Source organism: Bombyx mandarina, chromosome 24 (genome assembly GCF_030267445.1).
Source record: "Bombyx mandarina strain Sakado chromosome 24, ASM3026744v2".
Taxonomy (NCBI): domain Eukaryota; kingdom Metazoa; phylum Arthropoda; class Insecta; order Lepidoptera; family Bombycidae; genus Bombyx; species Bombyx mandarina.
Genome location: NC_143230.1, coordinates 383,721 through 406,961, shown reverse-complemented (window position 1 = coordinate 406,961; position 23,241 = coordinate 383,721). Strand labels below are relative to the sequence as shown.

The window sequence follows — 23,241 nt, the reverse complement described above, 5'->3', positions numbered from 1 at the left end:
AAAACATTGAAAAAATTGAAATACAACAAAAAATTGAAAAATAAATAATAGTTTAAAAAAACTAACAAAATACGCTTTTATAGGAAATCCAACTAAAAAATGGAAAATAAATGTTAATAAATTTGAATTAAAAATAGTGTAAGAAAAAATTATTTTATTGTACCTAATAAAAGCGTGGGGTGCATGGTATCAGTAGTTATAAATATTTTATGAACAGATATGAGTAGAAGGATTATTTTGATAATATCCTGAAAAGCACGCCACTCTTTTCTATAAAAGCGTATTTTGTTAGTTTTTTTAAACTATTATTTATTTTTAGTTCGAGTCTCAAGTTTGACGGCAGCATTCACTTAACTTGAATTCCGCTGCCTGTAGGTACACAAAGATCTCTAATGACGCTCAGCACCGTCAGAATGTTTAATCTGCGAAGGGCGTCACCAGTAGTCCGCGCCGCCGATGCACTTCCGGGGCCTATCACGGCGTACACGACTTGTGCGGGTCTTGAAAATATATCTCGAATGATTTAAAACAAAAATATCGGTTGAAAATAATTTTATTTATGTACTAATTAGCTTGTCAATTAGGACTGTGTTATGGTCCAAGGCTATTTTGAATAAACTTACCTTCGTTTAATAATATATAATTATAATTAGTCAATATACTTATTGTCATGATACGGCAGTTGTACGCTCAAGAATAACATTTTTGAAATGTTCGGTCCCCAATACTCGTAGTATCGTGAACTCTCCGAAGATCATGCGACGAGTTTTTGAAAGTTTCCGTACCAGAATTCTGTACGTTTCCGCTTTGTTTACGTCTGATGACCAATATACGTATATAAAGAGAGTTATCGAACCCGTAAACACATTGTGAGAATACAGTTTCTCACTTCGTGACACGAGCCTGAAGTTGTCACAGAAAATCGTTTAGTCCTTTGCTTAGAGTTCAAAAATCATCAAACAAAGGGTACATGCATAATGCAGCAGTTAATGTCGCTCAACTAGTTGATGTTGTTTTTGAATTATGAATGACTCTTGACGCAAGGATCTAGGAATAACCGCAGGCATCGCGGAAAGTGAATCATCAATAACTCACGCGAGACATTCTAATTTTAATAACGTTTTAACATTAATTATACCTAGGTGTTTGGTCGCTTCCTGCAGTTCTGTTGAAATCCTAGTGCTATACGTAGCCTGATGAGAAACCAAAAGTACCCGATCCTAGGACCCTTCTGTCCGTGGTTACCATCGCTCATTATAGATCCCAGATCTCGTGAAATGAAGAAGCGTTATATTTTAGTACACTTTAGTTGAGTTTAGTGAAGTAATTTGTGAATATTACGCAAAAGTTGCGCCATATTGTCGTGTTGTGGATATTAGTTCGCGTTTTTGACTAAACGTTTTTTTTTAAATTATAGCCTTCGGGCAGACGAGCAGACGGCCGGCATGATGACAAGTGGTCACCGTCGCCAATGGCCATCAATAACGCCAACCGAATTAAACTTATTATTAACTAGCGGCCCCACCGAATGCAGTTCCGCCTTGTCGTGGCGGTGGGGCTTAAGCGTGCGTCCCTAAAATCGCGTGCAGAGGAATCTGTGTGGGACGCCGCGACAAAGAGAACTGCACCCAGCTCTCCTCGGACGCCTCTGCATTCTGCGGGGGCTACCTTAAGAGAGAGCGAGGGACCCTCTCCACGCCCTTTGCACTGGCAAAGGGTGCCATTCTGGGGATGAGGGATTGGCTCTCGGGAGCCTGATGAGCCAGCGGAACTTTTGTGTCTTCCGGCTGCGGGTTGCCATGTCCCCGGCTCCGGCTACAGGGGAAAGCCTTCCAGATATGGGAGGTACCGGTTCGCCGGCGTGGCTCCGCACCGCGTTGTGGGCGATGGATAGGCTCCGGCCACCGTCGGCCAAACCGTAAACCCCAGTCATGGGGAACGGGGGCTTCTGCCTTTACTGGTCGAAGCCGCGAGGGTGCAAACCTCTTCAAAAATGCCCCAATCCCAAGCTCGACACCCGGCGATGGGATGTATCGCTGGAGGGTTTCCAGTCTCGAGGGTGTCGTAGATCCCAGGGGACCAAACCCCTGGTTAATAAAAAAGGAATTCATAGACATGATGGACAATTGTGCAAAGTTAGTACCCCAGGAGGGTACCGCCCGCGAGTCGGGCGGAGAATCCCTCCGTGCTTCCACCTCAGTGGAAGCACGCTGCCCCACGTATTCTGGGGGGGGCAACAATTGTCAGGATGAAGGAGGCTGTGCGACGGGCAGCGGAATTCCCGTCGAACCGAGGCGCTCCCCGATCGCCGGCTCGATGCGCTCTGCGCTCGCCAGCGACTCGGGTGCAATCAACCCCACCAGACCATCGGTGGGGAAAAAGAGGGGGCGAAGAAAAACCCCATTGCCATCTTCCAATGACGGCAGCGCGTCATCCTCCGGCACTGAGGTGCCGGAAAAGACGATGGCCATCGAGGAGGTGACTCCGGTGGTTTCGGGGTCTGCTGCTGCGTCGGAAGACGCGATGGGATGTATCGCTGGAGGGTTTCCAGTCTCGAGGGTGTCGTAGATCCCAGGGGACCAAACCCCTGGTTAATAAAAAAGGAATTCATAGACATGATGGACAATTGTGCAAAGTTAGTACCCCAGGAGGGTACCGCCCGCGAGTCGGGCGGAGAATCCCTCCGTGCTTCCACCTCAGTGGAAGCACGCTGCCCCACGTATTCTGGGGGGGGGCAACAATTGTCAGGATGAAGGAGGCTGTGCGACGGGCAGCGGAATTCCCGTCGAACCGAGGCGCTCCCCGATCGCCGGCTCGATGCGCTCTGCGCTCGCCAGCGACTCGGGTGCAATCAACCCCACCAGACCATCGGTGGGGAAAAAGAGGGGGCGAAGAAAAACCCCATTGCCATCTTCCAATGACGGCAGCGCGTCATCCTCCGGCACTGAGGTGCCGGAAAAGACGATGGCCATCGAGGAGGTGACTCCGGTGGTTTCGGGGTCTGCTGCTGCGTCGGAAGACGCGATGCCTGCTCCCCAGTGGGCACCAGTAAGGAGGAGGGCGCGGTGTCACCGGCGACGTCGGTGGAGTCGATGTCGACGTCGGCTGCGTCCCTGGCTAGCGGGGACGAGACGTTCCGGGACCTCGACCTTGCGCTTGTTAATTTGGGTAAGATGCTGTCGACTGTGGCTGCCAAGGGCGTCGAGCCAGGCAGCAGTTACCGGAAAAGACTCCGGGAGGCAGCCGCCATGGTTAAAACGAGGCTGATCCCCACCATGTCCAAGCTCCATAACTTGGTAGCGAGCCGAGAGGTGGAGAGCAAAGGCCACGTCTCTCAGTTTGACTCCAGAGAGAGTCACATCCCGGGAGACACCCCGGCATTGCGGGGAGGGACTCCCCTGTTGCCGAGGCCCGCGCTGCCATGCCCTGGGCCCCCCGCGGGGGCGATGGATACTACTGTGCACTTGCGGTCCGCGATGAGTGCGATGGCACCCATGCCAGAGCCCACCTCCGAGGCCCCTGTTTCGCTGGCGCCTACTCCTGCGATCCCTCACCCTCCACGAAGGGTTGAGCTAAGGCCTGCGCCACCTCCGCGGATATCGGCCGCCCCTGCATCTGCACGTAGAGGAAAGCTAAACCCTACGCCAGCGCGGGCTGAGGACATCCTTTCGCCACCGGCGAGGATGGTGGATGAGTGGCCAGCGCTACCGCGGCCCAGGCCTGCAGAGCCGCCTCTTTCGCCCTCGCGTGTAGCGGGGTCACAGAGGTCATACAACATGGCTGCTGGGACGGAAGAAGTAGACCACTCCCTCCCAAGCAGAGAGGAAATGGTGGCCTGCATTTCGCGGGCGGTGGCGGTTGAGGTTGGCAAGCACTTTGCCAGCCTCGAGAAGATACTCCGCTCCTCCAATGGCTCCGGAGACTGTGTCCCGGCGCCAACAAACGCCGCCGTCCCGCGGGGCCAGGCCGCCCGGTCGACCTCCACCCCCATCTCATCCACAAGGTTGGCACGACGTGGAGGCCGCAATCAAAATAACAGGGGTACGGGTGCCCAAAATCCTGCCCTAAAATCCCAGCCCCGTCCCCTTCCTCCTCCCCCGTCAAGCATGGACGAGGGTTGGACGGAAGTGGTGAAGCGGGGCAAGAAAGGTAGGCAACAGACAGAGGCTCTGGCAGATCCAAGAGGGGGTCGAGCGCTGACCGCTGCAGCCCGAAGCACAGAGCTGGTGGCCGTGGCTGCTCCTCGCGAGAGTCGAGCACCGGCCACCAACAAGAAGCAGAACGCCAAGAAGAAGAAGACGCGCGCAGCGCGGTCGGCTGCCGTCGTAGTGACGTTGCTGCCAGCCGCCGCCGAAAAGGGCCTCACCTATAATGAAGTGATGGCCCAGGCGCGCGCGGCCGTCAACTTAGCAGAAATCGGGGCAGAGGAAGGCCTCCGCTTCCGGCATACCGCCAATGGAGCGAAGCTGCTGGAGTGTCCCGGTGCGGATAGTTCTGGTGTCGCAGACAGACCAGTGGCGTCCGGCGATTTCCTCCTGAAAAAAAAAAAAAAAAAAAAAATATGCGGCCCGCTCCGGCTCCGCTCGGGTCTTTAACAAAAATTTCAACGATATTTCACGTTGCTGTCGCGACATTTTTTGTAAATAATAATGTGTTCTACAAAGTCGTAGTACATTATTTTATTCTATCATCAATAGTTTTCGCAGGGCACGCGATGTAAAGAATATTTTAGGTAATTTTATTACACCTTGGAGTTTTAGTTTTACCACATTATTGGAGTTTTAGTAAGGATCCCTAATTTTTTTCAAAAAAGATTACAGCGTATGTCACTCGGGAATAGTGTAGCTTCCAAACAGTGAAAGAATTTTTCAAATCGGTTCAGTATTTTCGGAGCCTATTCAATACAAACAAACAAACAAATCTTTCCTCTTTATCCTCTTTATAATTATAATATAATAATATTAATAGTATATAATATTATAGTATAGAAGTATAGATAATATTAGTATAGATAACTTATTTCCATTCATACGGATGTCGAAAGCTTTCAGAATAGTCTATGTTATCCCTCACTGCTTCTCGTTCATTTCCTGCAACCCTCGTCTGGCGGTAAACGTTTTTTTTATTCATTTCAGTCTCACTGGAAATTTAATGAATCAGCGTTTTTTTTCTGGTTTTTCTATTTTGAACCGTATGGTTGTGTAGCTGAAAACTGTTTATCGTTTAGAATTGTTATATTTGAGTGTATATGATGTCTTTCGTGACTACGTACGGCAAAACGTTGGAAATTATAGTGAGTTCGAGATTAAATCGTTTTTTTTTAATTATTAACGCGTATTTGTTTGGTTTGAATGTGTCTTTAGCATTATTAAGTTTCTCGCCGGATCTTCTCAGCGAGTCGCGTTTCCGATTCGGTGGTAGATTCTGCGAAGCACGGCTCTTGCCCTAGCAAGCCAGTGCTAGCAACTCTCCGGTTTGAGCCCCGTGAGCTCACCTACATGTTAGGGCGAAGCTGAAATAGCCTCTCAAGGCTATCAGCATAGGTAGGAAAAAAAGTGACGGTTATCACTTTTATCTTCAGATGATTTAAATGTTCGTCTGGATACTAAGTAATCATCAATTGAAGTTTTGACCTCATGTCTTAAAGGTTAGCTGAACTCGCGTTGTTTTAGTGCTCCAGTAACTACTTAACACCAGGTGGGCCGTAAGCTCGTCGTTAAACGAATCTACGCGCAGAAATACTAGGGCTGTTTATGACGATACAAAATAAAATAAATTAGCTTTTCTATTTTCATTCTTACCTTGAAGCTAATAAGATGCGTTTTTGGTAAAACACAAAGAGGGGGATAATCAATCAGTTTGAGTGTTTTGTGCGATGCAATGTTTTAGGGCTGCTTTTTGTAGGCGAGTCGCGGGTCAATGACCTCTAATTTAATTTAAAAGTTATTTGTTATCTTATCTTCGTAACTCCAATAAAATTGTTTAGAGGGTCGAACACGCAAGTACCTATGTTTGGGATGTTTATTATATTAGTTTAAATGGCTTAGTTAAATTTCCGATCTAGAGCGACTGTTACCGGTGATTGCTTTACACCAGGTCAGCCATTCTACACAATGATATGTGTTTTGCTCATATTGACGACTGTTGAAATCTTCGACGTGAACAATGATCATTTAAATCTGGAAGCGTTTATACTCGTAAAATATATAAAGGTCATCTATGAACATATTCATAACTTCGAACCTTATTTTCAACAATGAACTCATATCTCAGGGTGGGTGGCGTTGTGGATGTCTATGGGCTCCAGTAACCACTTAAAGCGGCTGCAAGCTCGTCCACCTATCTAAGCAATAAAGTAAATAAAAAATAAAGAGCCTTAATATGAGCCTTAAATATTGATACTATTGATACTGCCTTTAGATTGATACTATGAGCTAAGTATAATTGTGACCAGAATCTGCGGTGGTCGTGTGAATGGGGACGCAGGACGATCTCGCAATGGCGTACAGTACGAGTAGGAAGAGAGCGCGTGGGCCGGCGCGGAAGTGACGGGGCGCATCCTTCCGTCACTCGGCCGCGCCGGGACATCGGCACGTGCTCTAACTGCACTCACAGACCCGCGATCCGGTTATGTTTCGTTGATAAGACGACGCTCAATTTCCACATCGTTTTATCGAGGGTTGATTGACGATAGTTCTCTGTAAATAATGAATATTGAAAATTCACTGGTGGTAGGACCTCTTGTGAGTCCGCACGGGTAGGTACCACCACCCTGCCTATTTCTGCCGTGAAGCAGTAATGCGTTTCGGTTTGAAGGGTGGGACAGCCGTAGTAACTATACTTGAGACCTTAGAACTTATATCTCAAGGTGGGTGGCGCATTTACGTTGTAGATGTCTATGGGCTCTAGTAACCACTTAACACCAGCTGGGCTGTGAGCTCGGCCTCCCATCTAAGCAATAAAAAAAATACCCTAAAAAATATGCTAGCTAAAAACTTTGTTTTGAATCCAATACGTGGTATGAATACGTAATTTAAAAAAAATAGGTTACGTATACATCATAAAGTTTCTTGTTGCACTCACATATTATCCGGCACGTGGCTAATGTAATTGGATTTGATCCAGAATGGATCCAGTCTGGAGTAGAATGCTAAGGGGATTAGAATCTCTCTGTCTTTCAAAGGTTTTTTTTTTTTTTTGTTGAGACTAAATGAGATAATACATTACATTTTAGTGCATTATGAACAAGTCAAAACAATCGGATATAAACTAAAAATAACCACACGTTGTTATCATTAGAAACAATAATTCAATGAATGAAAATATCGAGTGGTGATGGAGCACCGTAGCGTACCGTCAGGGCGACAATCTCGTTACTATTTATAACTAAATCATATTAACGTACGTTGCCAATAACGTCATTAATGATACGATGTCATTCGACAGGAAAGGATAGCACTAAAAATAATTGAAAATCTTTTGCGGGAAGTGTTAAAGGAAAAACTTCTAAAAATAACATTCGGTTGTCCCGAAATGAGAGTTCCGCACACGTAGTAGGGGCGCGCATCGCTCGCTGTGTGATTTGAAAGAAACTTGTACTTGGACTTGCCTTTGAAAGTGTTAAGTGAGTTAGCAGTGAAAATAAATGTGTAACCGTGAAAATGATGTGGTTTAAACGCGAACCGAAATCGGCTGTCGAGAAGCCGATCGAGAATGGTGGAAATGGGAAACTGAGGAAGAAGAAAACCGTCCTCCTGCAACCGACTCGCGAGTCCAGCGAGAGGGAGACGTCGACGGAGAGCGAGAAAGAGAAGCGACGGTATTCTGACATACTCGATATAAGGGTCTCTCAAGGTATGTACTGTTAACGACGATACTTTGTCATTTATATTCAGAATTAAAAACGGATTAGGGTTGAATTAAATGTGAATGTCTTTATATCTTTGTCCAATTGATTAATTTACTCAACTAAAAGCTGTTTGATTGAGGCGCCACTAGTGATGTGGTCACATAGTAATGACACGGAAAGATGAATCTATCGATACCACCGCTGAACTGATATTAATTATTACTTACTCGTCGGACGAGCTTTGAGACAATATAATATTTAGCGGTTGTTGTAGCTCATTGACATGTCAACGGCAGACTCTTAGATGAAAATGTGGAATGCATACGTTTATAAATATGTTAGAGCGTACATTGAGTTACTAACACAGGTAGGGGCAATTAGAACAAAACATTCATTGGTTATAGTTAAGTAGTATACAGTAGTACAATGGGTAGCAATAAAAGTATTAGGTCGAATCTAGGTCAGGCAACGCTGAGGGTCGCGTGCTCAGGGACGTTACGACTCTGTGGTGGTCTATCTTCATTATAATAATATTTCCTATTGAAACCAGGTCTGGGGTGCGCCATTGAATATACTTTATGTAGAATAAAATATATTCTATGGCGGATTCGGTAGGCGTCTTCATATCAGCGATGACGGTGATATACAATTGAATATGCAATTTCGAAAAGGGCACATCTCTGAAAATGTAAAATGTTCAGGAAATGAAAAAAAAACTGATTATTTTCTAAATCAGTGTAAAATTTAAAATATTATTACGACTTTTGAGATATATTTTAGTGTTAATTAGCAATTGAAAATTACCGGAATTATTATAAAATGGGTGTAGGTAAGCCTCAAAACTACATGTATAGGAAAAAACGTATTTGACAAAATATGCGACATGTGCCCTTTTCGAAATTGCATATTCAATTAGGAACATGGTTTCTTTGTAGCAGAAAGGTAGTCATGTCTGTCGAAAACTCTACGGAAGAATAAAAAGCTATCCGAATAAAGTTACATCGTACCTACTTTGCTAGTGATGAAGACGTCGCCTTGATTGCGTAAAGTGGGCCGCTCTGTACAGGCTTGCCTCCGCCAAAATAAAAACAAAATCGCTTGGGAGTCTTTGTGTGAGGCCGCCATGCGGGCTCTTCACATGCGTGCTTCACATATTAGTCACACGAAGCGATGTGAACACGCTGTGGCCTACAGCTTCGTGGTGATCGTGTGTAACTTAATACGAGCTTTAACTAGCTTTCGTGCTTTTCTTTGATGAGATATTTAACGAGAGAATAGCTTAGTTTTGAATCGGACACTCCAATTTTATTTAGATGTATAGATTTAAATTTAACAGTCATTACTATTAGTTGATTTTTTTTAACAAATCATAACTAAATTTATTTCCAAACATTTACACAAAATATTATTTTAATAACCTAAAAGTACATATTATTATCCGCAACACGCCTTGGTCAGATTATAGAAACAGAGTTATCAGCAACATGCTTCGTCAAAGTTTTGAATAGTAAGTCATTTACTTAAGTTAACGGTATTACGTGCTGTTGATAATCTCTTGATTAAGAATTTATTATGTTGATGCTTGCATTATTGAAATGAGAACACCACACTGCTTCACAGATTAATACTGTTATTTTAATAAAGATTATGGCACAAAAATAAACGTTTACCTAAGACGTGATAGCCTCTTATCTCAAAGCGGGTTAACATTGATAGCGACGGGTTATCGTATTTTTAAGTTAAGTTGTATTTTCTATTTTTATACAGGGGTAGATCGTTTCGATGCCTCCAATGAACACTACGCGAACTCCAAATTCGTAGGTTTACAGGAGGAGCGTTTAAACGAAGAAAGTTGATAAAATCCTTATTATTGCAGATACATTTATGGTTCTTTTTATGTAACTAGCTGATTTACTCTTGCTTCGAACCCCATCAATAATGATTTGTAATACCTTTAAAATAGTGAAGCGATTTGCGTGAAAAACGAAAAATTCAAAAATTTAAATTAGAGTAGGGTTCATTGGAGGCATCGATTTCATGGTGTTCATTGGTCCATAGACTGATGGCTGTTGGATAGACAACCAGCAGTTAATGTTGGTCGTGATCTATCGTAGCAGATACTTAACTTATAACTCAGAAAATATTGTGTTAGTCTTGAGTCGCCTCGTTACGGTTATTGCCGACAAGCCAGTGATGCAATTCAGATCGGTTATTATTTAAATTTGAGTTTGCAATCAACGGGGTCATTGTCTCGTCTCGGGAACAAACTTCACGGGCGATCGATCACAAACGTAGAAGATTAATCTCATTACGTTGACAATGTAACGGTTCATTTTTGAACAGTTGTCTGTTATTAATACTAAATGGAGTGCTATGAATAGAAAATCAATTTTAGATTAAATATATAAAGACATTCGCATTATTATTAACCAATAAACCAAACTGTAAAAGCTTTATTGTCGAGAAATATATAAAATTATATTCAGATGTAACAAATAATGTTATATTTGTGCAGAACGTCGTGACGAAAGCGACGAATCACTTTACGAATCAGCCGACGGTCACAGCGATGCGATATCGGCCAGCGATGATGCAATCCCGAGGCTCAAGACCCCAGCGATTAGCAAGGAATCTCTCAAGCTCGCCATTACGGACGAAGAAATCGAAGTGAGGAAGAAAGGACACAGGAAAACCATGTCCCTATCTAATCCTTTAGAGATCGTCAAGAATCTAGGAGATGAACTTTTAAGAGATTTCGACAAGAACAGCGATAAGAAGAAATCTAGAGAAAGCCTCTGGAGCGAAGAAGATAGAGAGTCAATACACGGATCCACTATGAAGCTGGATCAGATAAAAAAAGACAGCAAAAAAGACAGAAAAACCAGTAATACAGATCCGCCTAAACCCAGAAAGACAAGCAAAGGTTCTTCTGTGAGTGCTCTTAATTTCTTGAGAAGAAGAAAAACTCCAACTTCTACTAAACCCATAGAATCAGTGGCAGAAGATGGTGGGAAAGTGCTTTCTATTGAAGAGATATTGAGTTATACCAAATTATTCCTCGAAGGAGAGAAAAGGCATTCTTCTACCTGCCTCGCAAGGCCTCCAGTAGAGAGTGACAGCGACGATGAAGGGCCCACACCGAAACAGATAGCAGAACACAGAAGACGGTTGAGTAGACAGACCTCGAGGAGTAAAAGCAAAGTTCGTGGGAAGAGTCAGTCTTTAAAGGTTAATACGCTGAGGAAATCTCACAGCGGAACTTTGAAGAAAGGGAAAAAGAAGAGCGTGAAGACGCCTGTCAGCAGGAGTAGACAGTCTAGCGTCGTGGAACATAACATGCCCATTGTGAAAAAGAAGACTTCTGATTCGATGAGACATAGTTCATGGCTGTTCAGTGGATACAGAGGTAAGAGAAACTGAAATATTTTTTATGTAATTTAATCACTAAAGCCAAATATAATTATTTCTATTTAGTTATTACTATTACGTTTCATTATATTTAGAAACTGCTGTCTTACTCCTACTCACCGTACTTTATCCAATTTTAAAGGTTCTATAGTTGAGAAAAAAAAAAAAAAAAAAAAACCGGTAAAATAGAGGGAAAAAGGCCTAGGGGTAGAGGTCCCAAACGATGGTCGGACCAAATAGCGGAGGAACTGGGAATACCTATCAGCGACGCACTCCACCGGGCTGCAGGGCGGGATCGATGGAGACAGTTGGTTGACGAAATCGGACGGAGTCACGATCCTCAGCAGTGAGGAACCGATCGAAGAGAGAGAGAGATAGTTGAGAAGAGCAGTCCTCAAATAGATTGATGATCTTTCCATACGCTCTGCTACACGTTTTTCAGTTTCCTTTGGGGCTTCAACTAATAGGAAACTAGGAACTTTTTCGCTCAGGCTATTTTTGTAACTCGACGCGTAGGGTAGCTTATATTCCGCACAAATATACATCCAGGACATATCTGTTGAATACTACAGCGGTTATAATAATGATGATTATAATTATCTTCACAATAAATAAAATGTAAATTAAAAAGCTTTCAACGACGTCCGGTCTTCATTCACGCGACACTCGATCGGTATTATAAATAATTTAATAAATTGTTCTTATTTGCTTGTGTTCTTTTTAACGTAAGTAATATCGTTATAACAGCATCCTGTGGATATACCTATAGTAGCAAAACGTCAAATTAACAGTACCTACATTAATTTAAAACTCTGAATTTGTTGAATTATTTTAGTTGTGAATTTTGCATTACTTTGTGGGAAGTTATTATGATTTATTGTATTGAAATATTTGTGAAAAATAAGGTAAATAAATTAGAAACGCAATTTCGTAATACCCACTAACAGAACCTGTTAAAAGAAATATTTTTCTTTTCTTATTTTGAACTAGCTTTTGCCCGCGTCTTCGTCCGCGTGGAATAGTTCACAAATAATGCTTTATTTTAGAACAAAATTTTTGGTTGGCATAAAAAACGTTATAGTGAGCCAACCTTAACATATAGACATATGCTGTCGCGGACTTTTTTAAATTTTTTAAATGCGAACATTTCTGTCATACATTATTTTATCGAAACTTTAACCATTTCTGCAGCGCACGCAGCAGAAGCTCTCAAAAGGGAAAAATAGCCCCGATTTTGAAACGTTCTTTAGTAGTGCTCCGCTTTTATTGGTCTTAGAGTGATGTTATATAGCCCATAGCGTTCGTCAATAAATGGGCTATCTAATACAGAAATAATTTTTCAAATTGAACCAGTAGTTCCTGAGATTAGCGCGTGTAAACAAACAAACTCTTCAGCTTTATAATATTAGTATAGATTTGGCGGAATTAACAAGCGACAAGGTTTATTTTGAACAAGTTCAGTGACATATTAGTAGTATTGTTTCGTTAGATTAGATCGCTGTAATGGCGACTGTGCCCCCTCGCTAATCCGTGTCGGAGTGTGATGAAGGCTGGACCGCATTCCTAGAACGGTCACCGGTTCACGTCTAGCGATCGACCATATTGCTTTATGTTTTTACCTTCAAACGATGGCCTTAACTTCTTCGATTGCGCCCCTCGCATTGCCGATGCCCGTGAGCTATAACTATTATAAACTAGCTGACCCGGCAGACTTCGTAGTGCCTAAATCGATAAATAAAATACCTAAACTTTTGTATAAAATAAACTTAAAACAAACAAAAGGAATCCGTCCGACGGTGGGACACATCAAAGGAAAAACAAAATTGTTATTTTTATTTAATTCCGAGCATTTTCATCTTTATCTACCTTTTGAACCTTCTCTGGACTTCCACAAATAATTCAAGACCAAAATTAACCAAATCGGTCCAGCCGTTCTCGAGTTTTAGCGAGACTAACGAACAGCAATTCATTTTTATATAATAATATATAGATTAACTTTCAGAAGTAGCTATAATACATACACGTAACTATGTACATGTTTTCTCGTAACGAGAAAACATTAAAACAACATCGCATTACAGCTCGAGTTTACAAACACGGTTACAAGTCGGCTGGCCTCCTGCCAATCCGACGTAGAATTCATTAATCATACGTAAGACGGTAGGTACATTGTTTTTTGTTCGTCATCCGCTAATATTGGTGCGTAGCTGGCAGGGGGGCGCGTAGGGAACCGCCAGAGTTGGTATCGCTGTCCTAAGTATTCTTGTGTGAATACTTGATGGAAAACTGATATTTTAATTAGGATGGTTATGTTATACGGTAGTATGTATGGTCTTGTCGTGCGTCCGCGCCAATGGGTAACACGCTGCCTATTCTTGGTGTGTAGTAGTTGCCTTCCGTTCTTAATGGTGGTTAGACTACACAATTGAGACTCCGATCGTACACGCAATTAGTTGGAGCTCAAAACAGATGATACTAATAACTAGAGATTTAAAAAAAAAAATTGCTTAGATGGGTGGACGACCTCACAGCTCATCTGGTGTTAAGTGGTTACTGGAGCCCATAGACATCTACGACGTAAATGCGTCACCCACCTTGAGATATAAGTTCTAAGGTCTCAAGTATATTTACAACGGCTGCCCCACCCTTCAAACCGAAACGCATTACTGCTTCACGGCAGAAATAGGTGGGTGGTGGTGCCTACTCACAAGAGCGTGCGGACTCACAAGAGGTCCTACCACCAGTAAAATGGAGTAAAGGAAGTTTGCTGATAAACACAGATATGCTTAGGGATACGGATGGAGAGTGTCGAGAAAATAGCAAGAACAGGTTGAAAATTTATTTTCATTTAAAAATGTAGTGAAAACTGAAATGTCCGTCGACCCAGAGCGAGTATGACCGCGCAAACTATAAACGAGTCCTTGTGAAGACTCGGAGACGTTCAGTAGCACGCGCGCGCCGGAAGTACTTATTTATAGATGGGTATCCTCGTTCGTTGAGTCACCGGGCCGCATTGTCGGGGTTCGATTCCCGTACTAAATTAGGATTAGCCTTCGTCGATTGTCGCTCGAGTGATGAATGCGTGATTGTAAAATTACGTTTGCTAAATGTTTAGCTCTAATTTTGGACACGACTTCAATGATGTTCATATTAGTTTATTATCACCTACCTGCATTTGAATCAACGACCGCCGGTCCGACGTCCCGAGGGGGAGGGTGATGGGAGAGATGTGCTCCGCACTAAACGCTTCACTTTCCCCCCTTGGCCTTTTCATGAGTTCTGTCTCATGCGAAGTTCGGACGTGGGTTGTTAAGAGAGGTTTTAGTCAGTTCGACTCCCAAAAAAAAACTTGCATTTGAATAATAAAAATACTGTTTTGTTTACAATTAAGCTAAATTATGGTATTAAGTTAAATTTTAAGTGAGCTGGTTATATTATTTGGAAAATAATAATAGATTCGATGATATTCTCTCAACATGGAAATCGTTAGTTAGGTACGTGTTTACCGAACAATTTGTATCTGCCTTTAGGATTTGAGCTCGGCTGGATATAAAAATATCCTGAATGTCCTTAGACTCCCCGCGCACTAGGAAGCCTGGCTGCGGCAACCAGGTTGCGGCATACCTTCGAACTTATATCTCAAGGTGGGTGGCGCATATACGTCGTAAATGTCTATGGGCTCCAGCAACCACTTAACACCAGATGAGCTGTGAGGTCGTCCTTCCATCTAAGGAACAAAAAACAAAATAATATTCGGTTGCCGCAGCCAGGCTGCCTAGTGCACGGGGAGCCTTAAACAAGGCCTTAATAGTAAGGCAACGACTCGAACTGTGAACTCGGCATTAACATTATTAGCGGCCGTGAGCACTTACTTCTTCGTATACACAGAACTGTTGTTCTTTATTTGCGTATAAGAGCAGACGATACACCTGATGGCAAGCCGTTATCGGAGTCCAAAGATAACACGCCACATGTGGATGCCGCAGGCTGGGAATATTGATTTGGTAGAGTCTTCATGTTTCACGTCAAGTGGGCTGCGAATCACCCGCTAATAAAAAAACAATTGAAAAATAATTATCCAGTCACACGTAATGTTTCTTTGATAAATGTCAATGATTAGTTGAATAATGTCTCTGCTTTGTGCAGTTAATAATATACGGGTTCCGAGATGTAGCGACAGTGTAGCGATTACGCAGTAAGTTCGTTATGAACATCCTCATTATGACGAACAATGTTTTGAAGGCAACAATGTTAGATTAGCTGCTAATTTTTGCACAACCGAATTTTTCATTTTATTTGAATTTACAAAATGTACATGTCGTCAAAGTCGACCTGGTATTTAGCGCATATCTTTAGGGATTTATCTGTGTTTTTTAGCGACAAACTTCAGTTTATTGAAACACACACAGCAGTGCTTAGAGCACAGAAATGCACAGGAAAAAAGCCGTTGCGAGGTCAACATGTAATTATAAATGTTTTTAGTTTTCCCTGTCTATCTATAAGTGTTTCATGTCATAATGTATATTCAACGTTAACGAACAAAACTATTTAATTTTTGGTTTAAATAAATTAAAATGAATCTATACTTCTATACTAATATTATAAAGCTGCAGTGTTTGTTTGTTTGAACGCGCTAATCTCTGGAACTAAAAATTCTTTCAGTGTTAGATAGTCCCTTTATCGAGGAAGGCTATAGGTTATATAACATCACGGTAAGACCAATACAAGCGGAACACCGATAAAGAATGTTTCAAAATCGGGGTTATTTTAACCCCTTTGAGAGCGTCCGCTGCGTGCGCTGCAGAAACGGTTAAAGCTCCCAAACATCAGCGTGGGTCTCATTTTATTCAGCCGTGGACACGAGCGAGGCGCGGTCCGGCTTCACTAGGAAATGTAACATTAAAAACAATAATATCGATACCGCCGTTATAAATACACTGTGTACAGCAATGACGGGTACATGGTTCGTGAGATCATCGCTAATTTCGTATGAGTTTTATGTCGACGGTTCGATACATTCCGAATCGTTCAGATACACTGGCTAATGTCTAGTTGATGCTGTGCTCGCCGTGGCCGGCTGAAGACGTGGGATCCGGAATTTGGGTCGCGGAGACGAGACAGCTGTACGCGTGGCAGGAGGCGGTTAGAACCTCTCAGTCAACGCGTTCCGGTTTGAAGGGACAGATTGATGCCATTCTAATACTATTGGCTATACTATTGGCCATTCCAATACTATAACGGCCGTCTGGTGTATCATGGCCGTCTGGTGTAGTGGTAAGTGACATGGTCACTACACAAGGGGGTCGCGGGTTCGAATCCCGCCAAGGGAAGATATTTGTATGATAAATATAAATGTCTTTTCCAGGGTTATGGATGTATATTAAATATATTATGTATGTGTATAATAAAAATCTTACATTTATTTTCGTTATCTGGTACCTGTAACACAAGTTCTTTACGAACTTATCACGGGACCAGTTAACGTGGCGTGATTGTTAGTAAATATTTATTTATTTATTTATTGAGACTTCGATCTCATGTTTCAACTTGAGCGGCGTTATTCACGAACTTATATTTATGGACTTCTCTATAAGAACGTCTCTTTATTTAATGCAACCAACAACAATGTAAAAATGACATTTACATTTAATATTCGTCGTGTCGTGAAGGCGTAGCGTACGAATACACTGGTAGTAGGACGTCTTGTGAGTCCGCACGGGTAGGTACCGCCGCCCTGCCTATTTCTGCCGTGAACCAGCAATGAGTTTCGGTTTGAAAGGTGGGGCTGCCGTTGTAACTATACTTGAGACCTTAGAAACTTATATCTCAAGGTAGGTGGCGGCATTTATGTTTGGAGTTGTCTATGGGTTCCGCTAACCACTTAACATCAGGTAGGCTGTGAGTTCGTCCACCCATCTATGCAATTTTTTGTTTGAGTCTAAAGAAAAGTGTCGATGACGCGTATAGTCGGTGTGACGAAGTGGTTTCCGCATGCGGTCACCACCGCCCGGTCCGGTCCGGTCCGGCTGATAGCGCACTCTTTATCAATTTAACATTGACCCCGTGCGGCTCTGTCCGAGTATTAATATACATTATTGCTACGGAATCGGTTCGACCTTTATTATATTAGGGAAACAACCTTCTTCGCTGTTACAAACGCCTACATTTATATATGCATGTGTGTTCGTTAGAGTATTATATTAAATAATACAGGAATAATGTAAGTCTTGCTGATTTTTACAGTTGTTAAATCGTTAATGAAGTTGTGTAAAGTCGACAAGTAAACCATGTAAGTCATCGTACCTAAACTAAATGCGAATGAAATATTGTAAGAAAAACACCAATTGTAAAATTAATTCTGATTATTTACAGGTAGCATTTTTTTTTTTCATGTCTAAAATATTTGTAAATTTTCCGAGAACACCAAAATAGTTCTATAACTTAATAAAAGATGGCGCTATTATCAATTTTGTTCTTCTGAAATCTGTTAGACATTCTTCGACACCTAATGAATTAACGTAGTTGTTATTTTACAAACATGTAGCCCGTTTTATGAATGCTGCTTGTGTATGTAGTAGAGTGTTCGTGGTCATGGACGACGTGACGTAAAACTGTTGTAATCGTACCGTGCATTATGAATTTAATTTCATTCATTTTCTATAATATTGACCTTAATTTCCCCAGGAGAGTCAAGAAGGGAGGGTTCGACGGACGAGCCGTCCGCCCCCGAAGTCGACGTTGATAGTAACGATGTCAACTCTAAAGAAGCTGACAAGGAAACCAAGTATGTTTACTTCTGACATTAATTGTATAAACTCTTTCATTTTCCATTGGAGTCTGGGATAAAGCCTGTTTCTACGCTGTTTCCCTGTAGCATATCCTACTTCAAGCCAAGTTTGAAAAGAAAACTCCTGGACTGCACCTCTGATAACCACCTACGTTCTCACAGACGTGTACGAGTCCATAGACACGTGAATATGGTTGATGCCCAGGTTGTGGTGCGGCCTGAGATCAGCCTCCGTTGTATCGGAGATATGGGTGGTAAATACCCTTCACACTGTGGATACGATCACCCCAGACTGATTGTTTGTGGTCGCTGTCTCTCATTGCAAACTGACATTCTTGTAGTAAACTCCGTAATTTCTATATAATAGTAATAACAACAATAGGTAGGTACGGTCACAGAGTGATTTTTTCGTTATCACATTAATTAGCTCTGTCTATGTCCTGTCGCTCTGTAACTACCGAGAGTTTTCAAAGATACTCTCTTTTGAATACATAACAGCATATTATGTTATGTGCAGATGCCAAATTTTCTTTCGTCATATTTCCGGCTAGAAAATTCTAATTCGCATCTAAAGATACATTTTACATTAAATATGTATTAAATATATATTAATTGATGTAGTGAAACCGTTCTCAATTTATTCCAAATGCAAAGTACTAGTGACGGCATTTGCTTAAAGTGAAATATAACTGTGTTGTCGCTAATCGACAATAGATGGAAGTGCTCACGATTGAACTTTTGCTTAACCACAGTGCTGGAACTAGACTGGAACATATTGTCAATTAATGAAAATTTTATTTTTAGACTTACTCGCAAAAAAAAGAAACCAAAGATTAACCAAAAATGCAGTGGATATATTAATAATTGCATTCAAGCCTATTTCAACAAGCCCTTTTTTACGTTATACGATCAGATTCGCATGTAAAGCGATACATACGGCCAGTTACTGTCATGTTTCTATTATTTTAAATGTATTTGCCAGTGTCATGGAAAGTGCTACACAAAACACACGTATTTTATTTCAAATATCAAGCCACTCAAAACACAACCTTATCACCTCAATAATAGCTAATATTGTTATCAAAGTTTCATAACGACGTTTTGAATGTGTGTTGTTGACGTTTTGAAACAGTTGGCGTACAACGACATCTAGCGGTCGCGGCGTGAACCGCGCCGAGAGCTGTCGCGAGCGCGACGCGCCCCGCCGCGGGAAGCACCGCAATGCCAGCGACCCCAACCGACTCACCGCACACAACAACCAGTGAGTGCTCAATATCAACTATATTACACGAATATAGAACTTATAAATGAGGCCGTCCGCGCAAAAATTGTCTAATTTATAATTTTTCATATTCATGCTTATGTATTGAAATCGATTTAAAACAACAAATTTTGATGCAAAACTGGCCTATCCCTAGTTTCAACAATAGATAATAGATGGCGTAGTAAACATTATTTTTGCGCGAACATTACTTTTGCCTACGAAGCAGTGTAAAATTAATAAAAATTTCATTACCTCCATACTTACGATGGTAAGCTTGGATCACTTTTGCGCTGACGGTATCAAATATTATGTAACAGATGTTATCTAAAACAGTCTCCAGGTGAGATTAGAAATAAAAAAAATTGACTAAATTCTAACGCTATTATAGAAATTATTGAAGAAATTATATCATAGCGGACACATGAGGTTTATAATAGAAAATAATATTACCCACATTTTGAGACCATTGGAACATTCGTAGTTTAATTTTTAACGTTGCAAAAGGTTCTACAGAACTCCACTTAGTGTCGATCGTGCAGTCAGAACATCGAAAAAAACACATCAATAGAAAATTAATTCACTATAAAATATATCGAGTTGAATGTTATTATGTATGTAACGTACTCGGAGGCTCAGGTTGTTGATTTTTGGACATATTCAGTGACGTCACAAAAATATTCAGCTATAAGCAACACCGATTTATGACCTGATAGTGATTGAATTGTTGAACTTCACATCAACATTTTAATGTTAAAAATACATTATTGGTTTGCGAACCTTGAGTAATAATATCGAAGTGTTACTAAGTACTTACGTCGCTACCTGAATTCTGTATAGATTCAATAAATAATTTGATTGGAACCCAAAAATCGTTGATATACTCAACAAGACCAGTAAAATAAAACAGACAGTAAATAAAAAAATTCAAACGTTCTGTTGATTCGTATTATGTATTTGTATTAATAAAGTTGGCTAGTCCCGATTAACTGGAATAGTTTATGGACGAAAAATCGATAGCAACTCATTGCTCGAGCGCTCTCCATTGAAAACACCTATCCACTAGCTAGCTAGTTAGTATAGGAGATACATAGCTGTAAAATGTCATAGTCTACGTCACTTACAGAAGGTAACAATTCACACATCATTTTAGTTTTAATATCGTATTATATTCATTCGTTTTCCCATGTAGCATTAAATTCGTCGTGGCCTAATGGATAAGACGCCCAGTGCATTCGTGTTGAGCCATACACCGATGTTCGAATCTCAGGCGGGTACCAATTTTTCTAATGAAAGGTGGGGCAGCCGCTGTAACTCAACTATACTTGAGACCTTAGAACGTATATCTCAAAGTGGGTAGCGCATTTACGTTGTAGATGTCTATGGGCTCCAATAACCACTTAACACCAGGTGGGCTGTGAGATCGTCCAACAAACTAAGCAAAAAAAAATAAAATCGAAAGACAATTCGCCGATAGAGAAGACGTTCTACTATTGCAATTTCATAGTTCATTACAATGTGATTGGTAATTGTATTCCAGTTGTTGTAATTACAGGGTTTGGTAACCACTTAATAAACTCAGTAATCTGTATTTTTTATCAAAAAAGTCCATAGAAAAATGTTAATAACTATTTATGCTTTGATTCTAAGTCGACCGACCCTTCTACACGCTATCGATTTTGCGTGCATCTTTTTCTTATTTCGTGTTCTCTCCAGAACCAAACTTCAGGCGTTCAGACATCAAATTGTTACAAGTTCAGATAGAATTTTAAACGGTTATCACCTTTAATACACTTGAGAATAAATACAATTTTTCTGTGAACGAAATTATAATACCAATGTTATTTAGAAACAAAATTCTAGATCGAGTTTTGTTTGTGTTAGAACAATTATTGAATATTTTATGTTCTTTATCGAAAAAAAAAAATGTAATCTTCTATAATACATTTTTAGTAGTAGAATTTGAATAATGCAATGCTATGTTATATTATACCATCTAGTTTTATTGGTGATTGTGTACAAATTCTATAGTTGATGTCATTATTACATAGTGTTACAGTCTTATTTTTAGTTCTTGGATCTCGTATGCTGTTTATCATCAGTAGCGTTGAGATCACGAGGTACTTGGATGTGTTCTCGACAAAAATAATTTCAGTAAAACTACAATAGCAAAATGCTTACCGCAAAGTCACTTATCATCAATTGAATCATCTGAAAATCCAATTGCGCCCAGCATTGCAGGTTGTTATTTCGGTATCATTACTAGAAACTGTAAATTCTTGGAACATTGATAATTTTCTTCATAATTTGCGTAAACAAGACCCACGTAAAGTTTAATGTGAGCCGTCTGTTTGTAAACAGTTTTACAAACAATGGATCTATTTAGAGTGGTCTTTATGCCGGTAATAGCAAATTAACATCGACCTGCGTTTCAAACGAATCTACTATCTGCCTGAGGTCAAGTTTAATAGTATTTGTGTGATATCTCAAGCTACGCTTTATTTATAAAATTAAGGAGACACCATTTTCCTTATTATTTTCAGCGTATGGTATTCGAATACTTTGACACAGTGGTTTAGCTGTACCTCTGGTATGCTAACGTCCATGACCGACGGTGACCACTTACTGCCAGGCGGGTATGCTACTCGTCTGTCTGTCTACGAGGACAGTAAAAGATAACTGAAACTTGTAAAATAAAGTACACACTATACTAGACGAAATTCCCAGCGTAACGGACCGAGGTGGCACCTTTAATTGGTTTATTGAATCCAATAAGACAAGAGCTCGGTCGATGAACATGTTATTGCTTATGAGAGATCAAGCGTTGCTGGACGTGTCGTTTCAGTAACAAGCTCATACTATTTCAGATTTCAGTACAAATCGGGACGCGGTCGACGACGCATTGCGGGCGCTGTGTCGTCCTGTGTTAAGCGAATTTGTCTCTTAAACTGAGAGCAGTAAAGTTTTAATACGACGTACTGAAGAAATTACGAATTATCAAAACATTATTTTACGTTATTTGTATTCTAAGGTATAGTCCGTCTCCGAATAAAATAGTAAGTAGAAAATTAAATTGAGGAATTCGTTTCCGGAAATTCTTGTGTCGCGACACCAAGATGGCCACCCTAGTTTCGGTCACCCAAAGTCTGGTCATACTATTTTTGAGATTGTGCCGTTGCATTGTCTCTGTCGGTACACCGGGCGCCTTACCTATTCGCCGTGAAACGATATGATGCCCACATTAAAGTCTATGTCTCCCCGGTCTGGTCGTTATCAGCACGGAAACGGCTGTCTCACCGGTTCCATGCGGCTCTATACAAAACTAGCTTATGTCCGCGACTCCGTCCGCGTGGAATAGTTACCTTTGGTATAACACTAAATTTTACCCCTCACTTAATTTACGTAGAAAGTGACAATATTTTTGAGTTATGAATGTTAAGGAGCCATTTAAACCCCTATTTTGAAACATTCTTTATTGGTGCTCCACTTGTATTGGTCTTACTGTGATGTTATATAGCCTATAGCCTTCCTCAATAAATGGGCTATCTAACACTGAAACAATTTTTCAAATCGGACCAGTAGTTCCTGAGATTAGCGCGTTCAAACAAACAAACTCTTCAGCTTTATAATATTAGTATAGATTGGAACCGAGTCTTGTCTTGCCATAACGCTGCTGGAATCGTTTTTATTGTGTTGTTGTATGATGAAATCTCTCGTGTACCTCTCGTGTCGTACGTTGATGGTACCATGACAGAAGCCTTTGCTGGAGTGCCAATAACAAGTGTAGCAAGTTCGTCCATAATCGGATAAATGCTTGGAGAACTTATAGAGGATAAACGTATCAACGAAAATAATTTCTTTTATATATAAAGAAGCACTTTTTTGTTATTGCTCGGTAGACCGACGGTGCTTGTGCAAGGTTTCTTGCGATTATTG

General features: G+C 41.2%; 1 protein-coding gene across 11 annotated transcripts in view; it reads left to right on the top strand.

Annotated features, from left to right (window-relative positions):
* Positions 1-23,241, top strand: part of RhoGEF2 (Rho guanine nucleotide exchange factor 2) — a 176,677-nt gene that overhangs the window by 127,285 nt on the left and 26,151 nt on the right. For all 11 annotated transcript variants that reach the window (XM_089738095.1, XM_089738099.1, XM_089738094.1 and 8 more), the window contains 2 exons: positions 17,942-18,041; positions 19,177-19,305. In XM_089738095.1, coding sequence (XP_089594221.1) covers positions 17,942-18,041; positions 19,177-19,305 — 229 coding nt within the window. The remainder of the gene's footprint in view (positions 1-17,941; positions 18,042-19,176; positions 19,306-23,241) is intronic.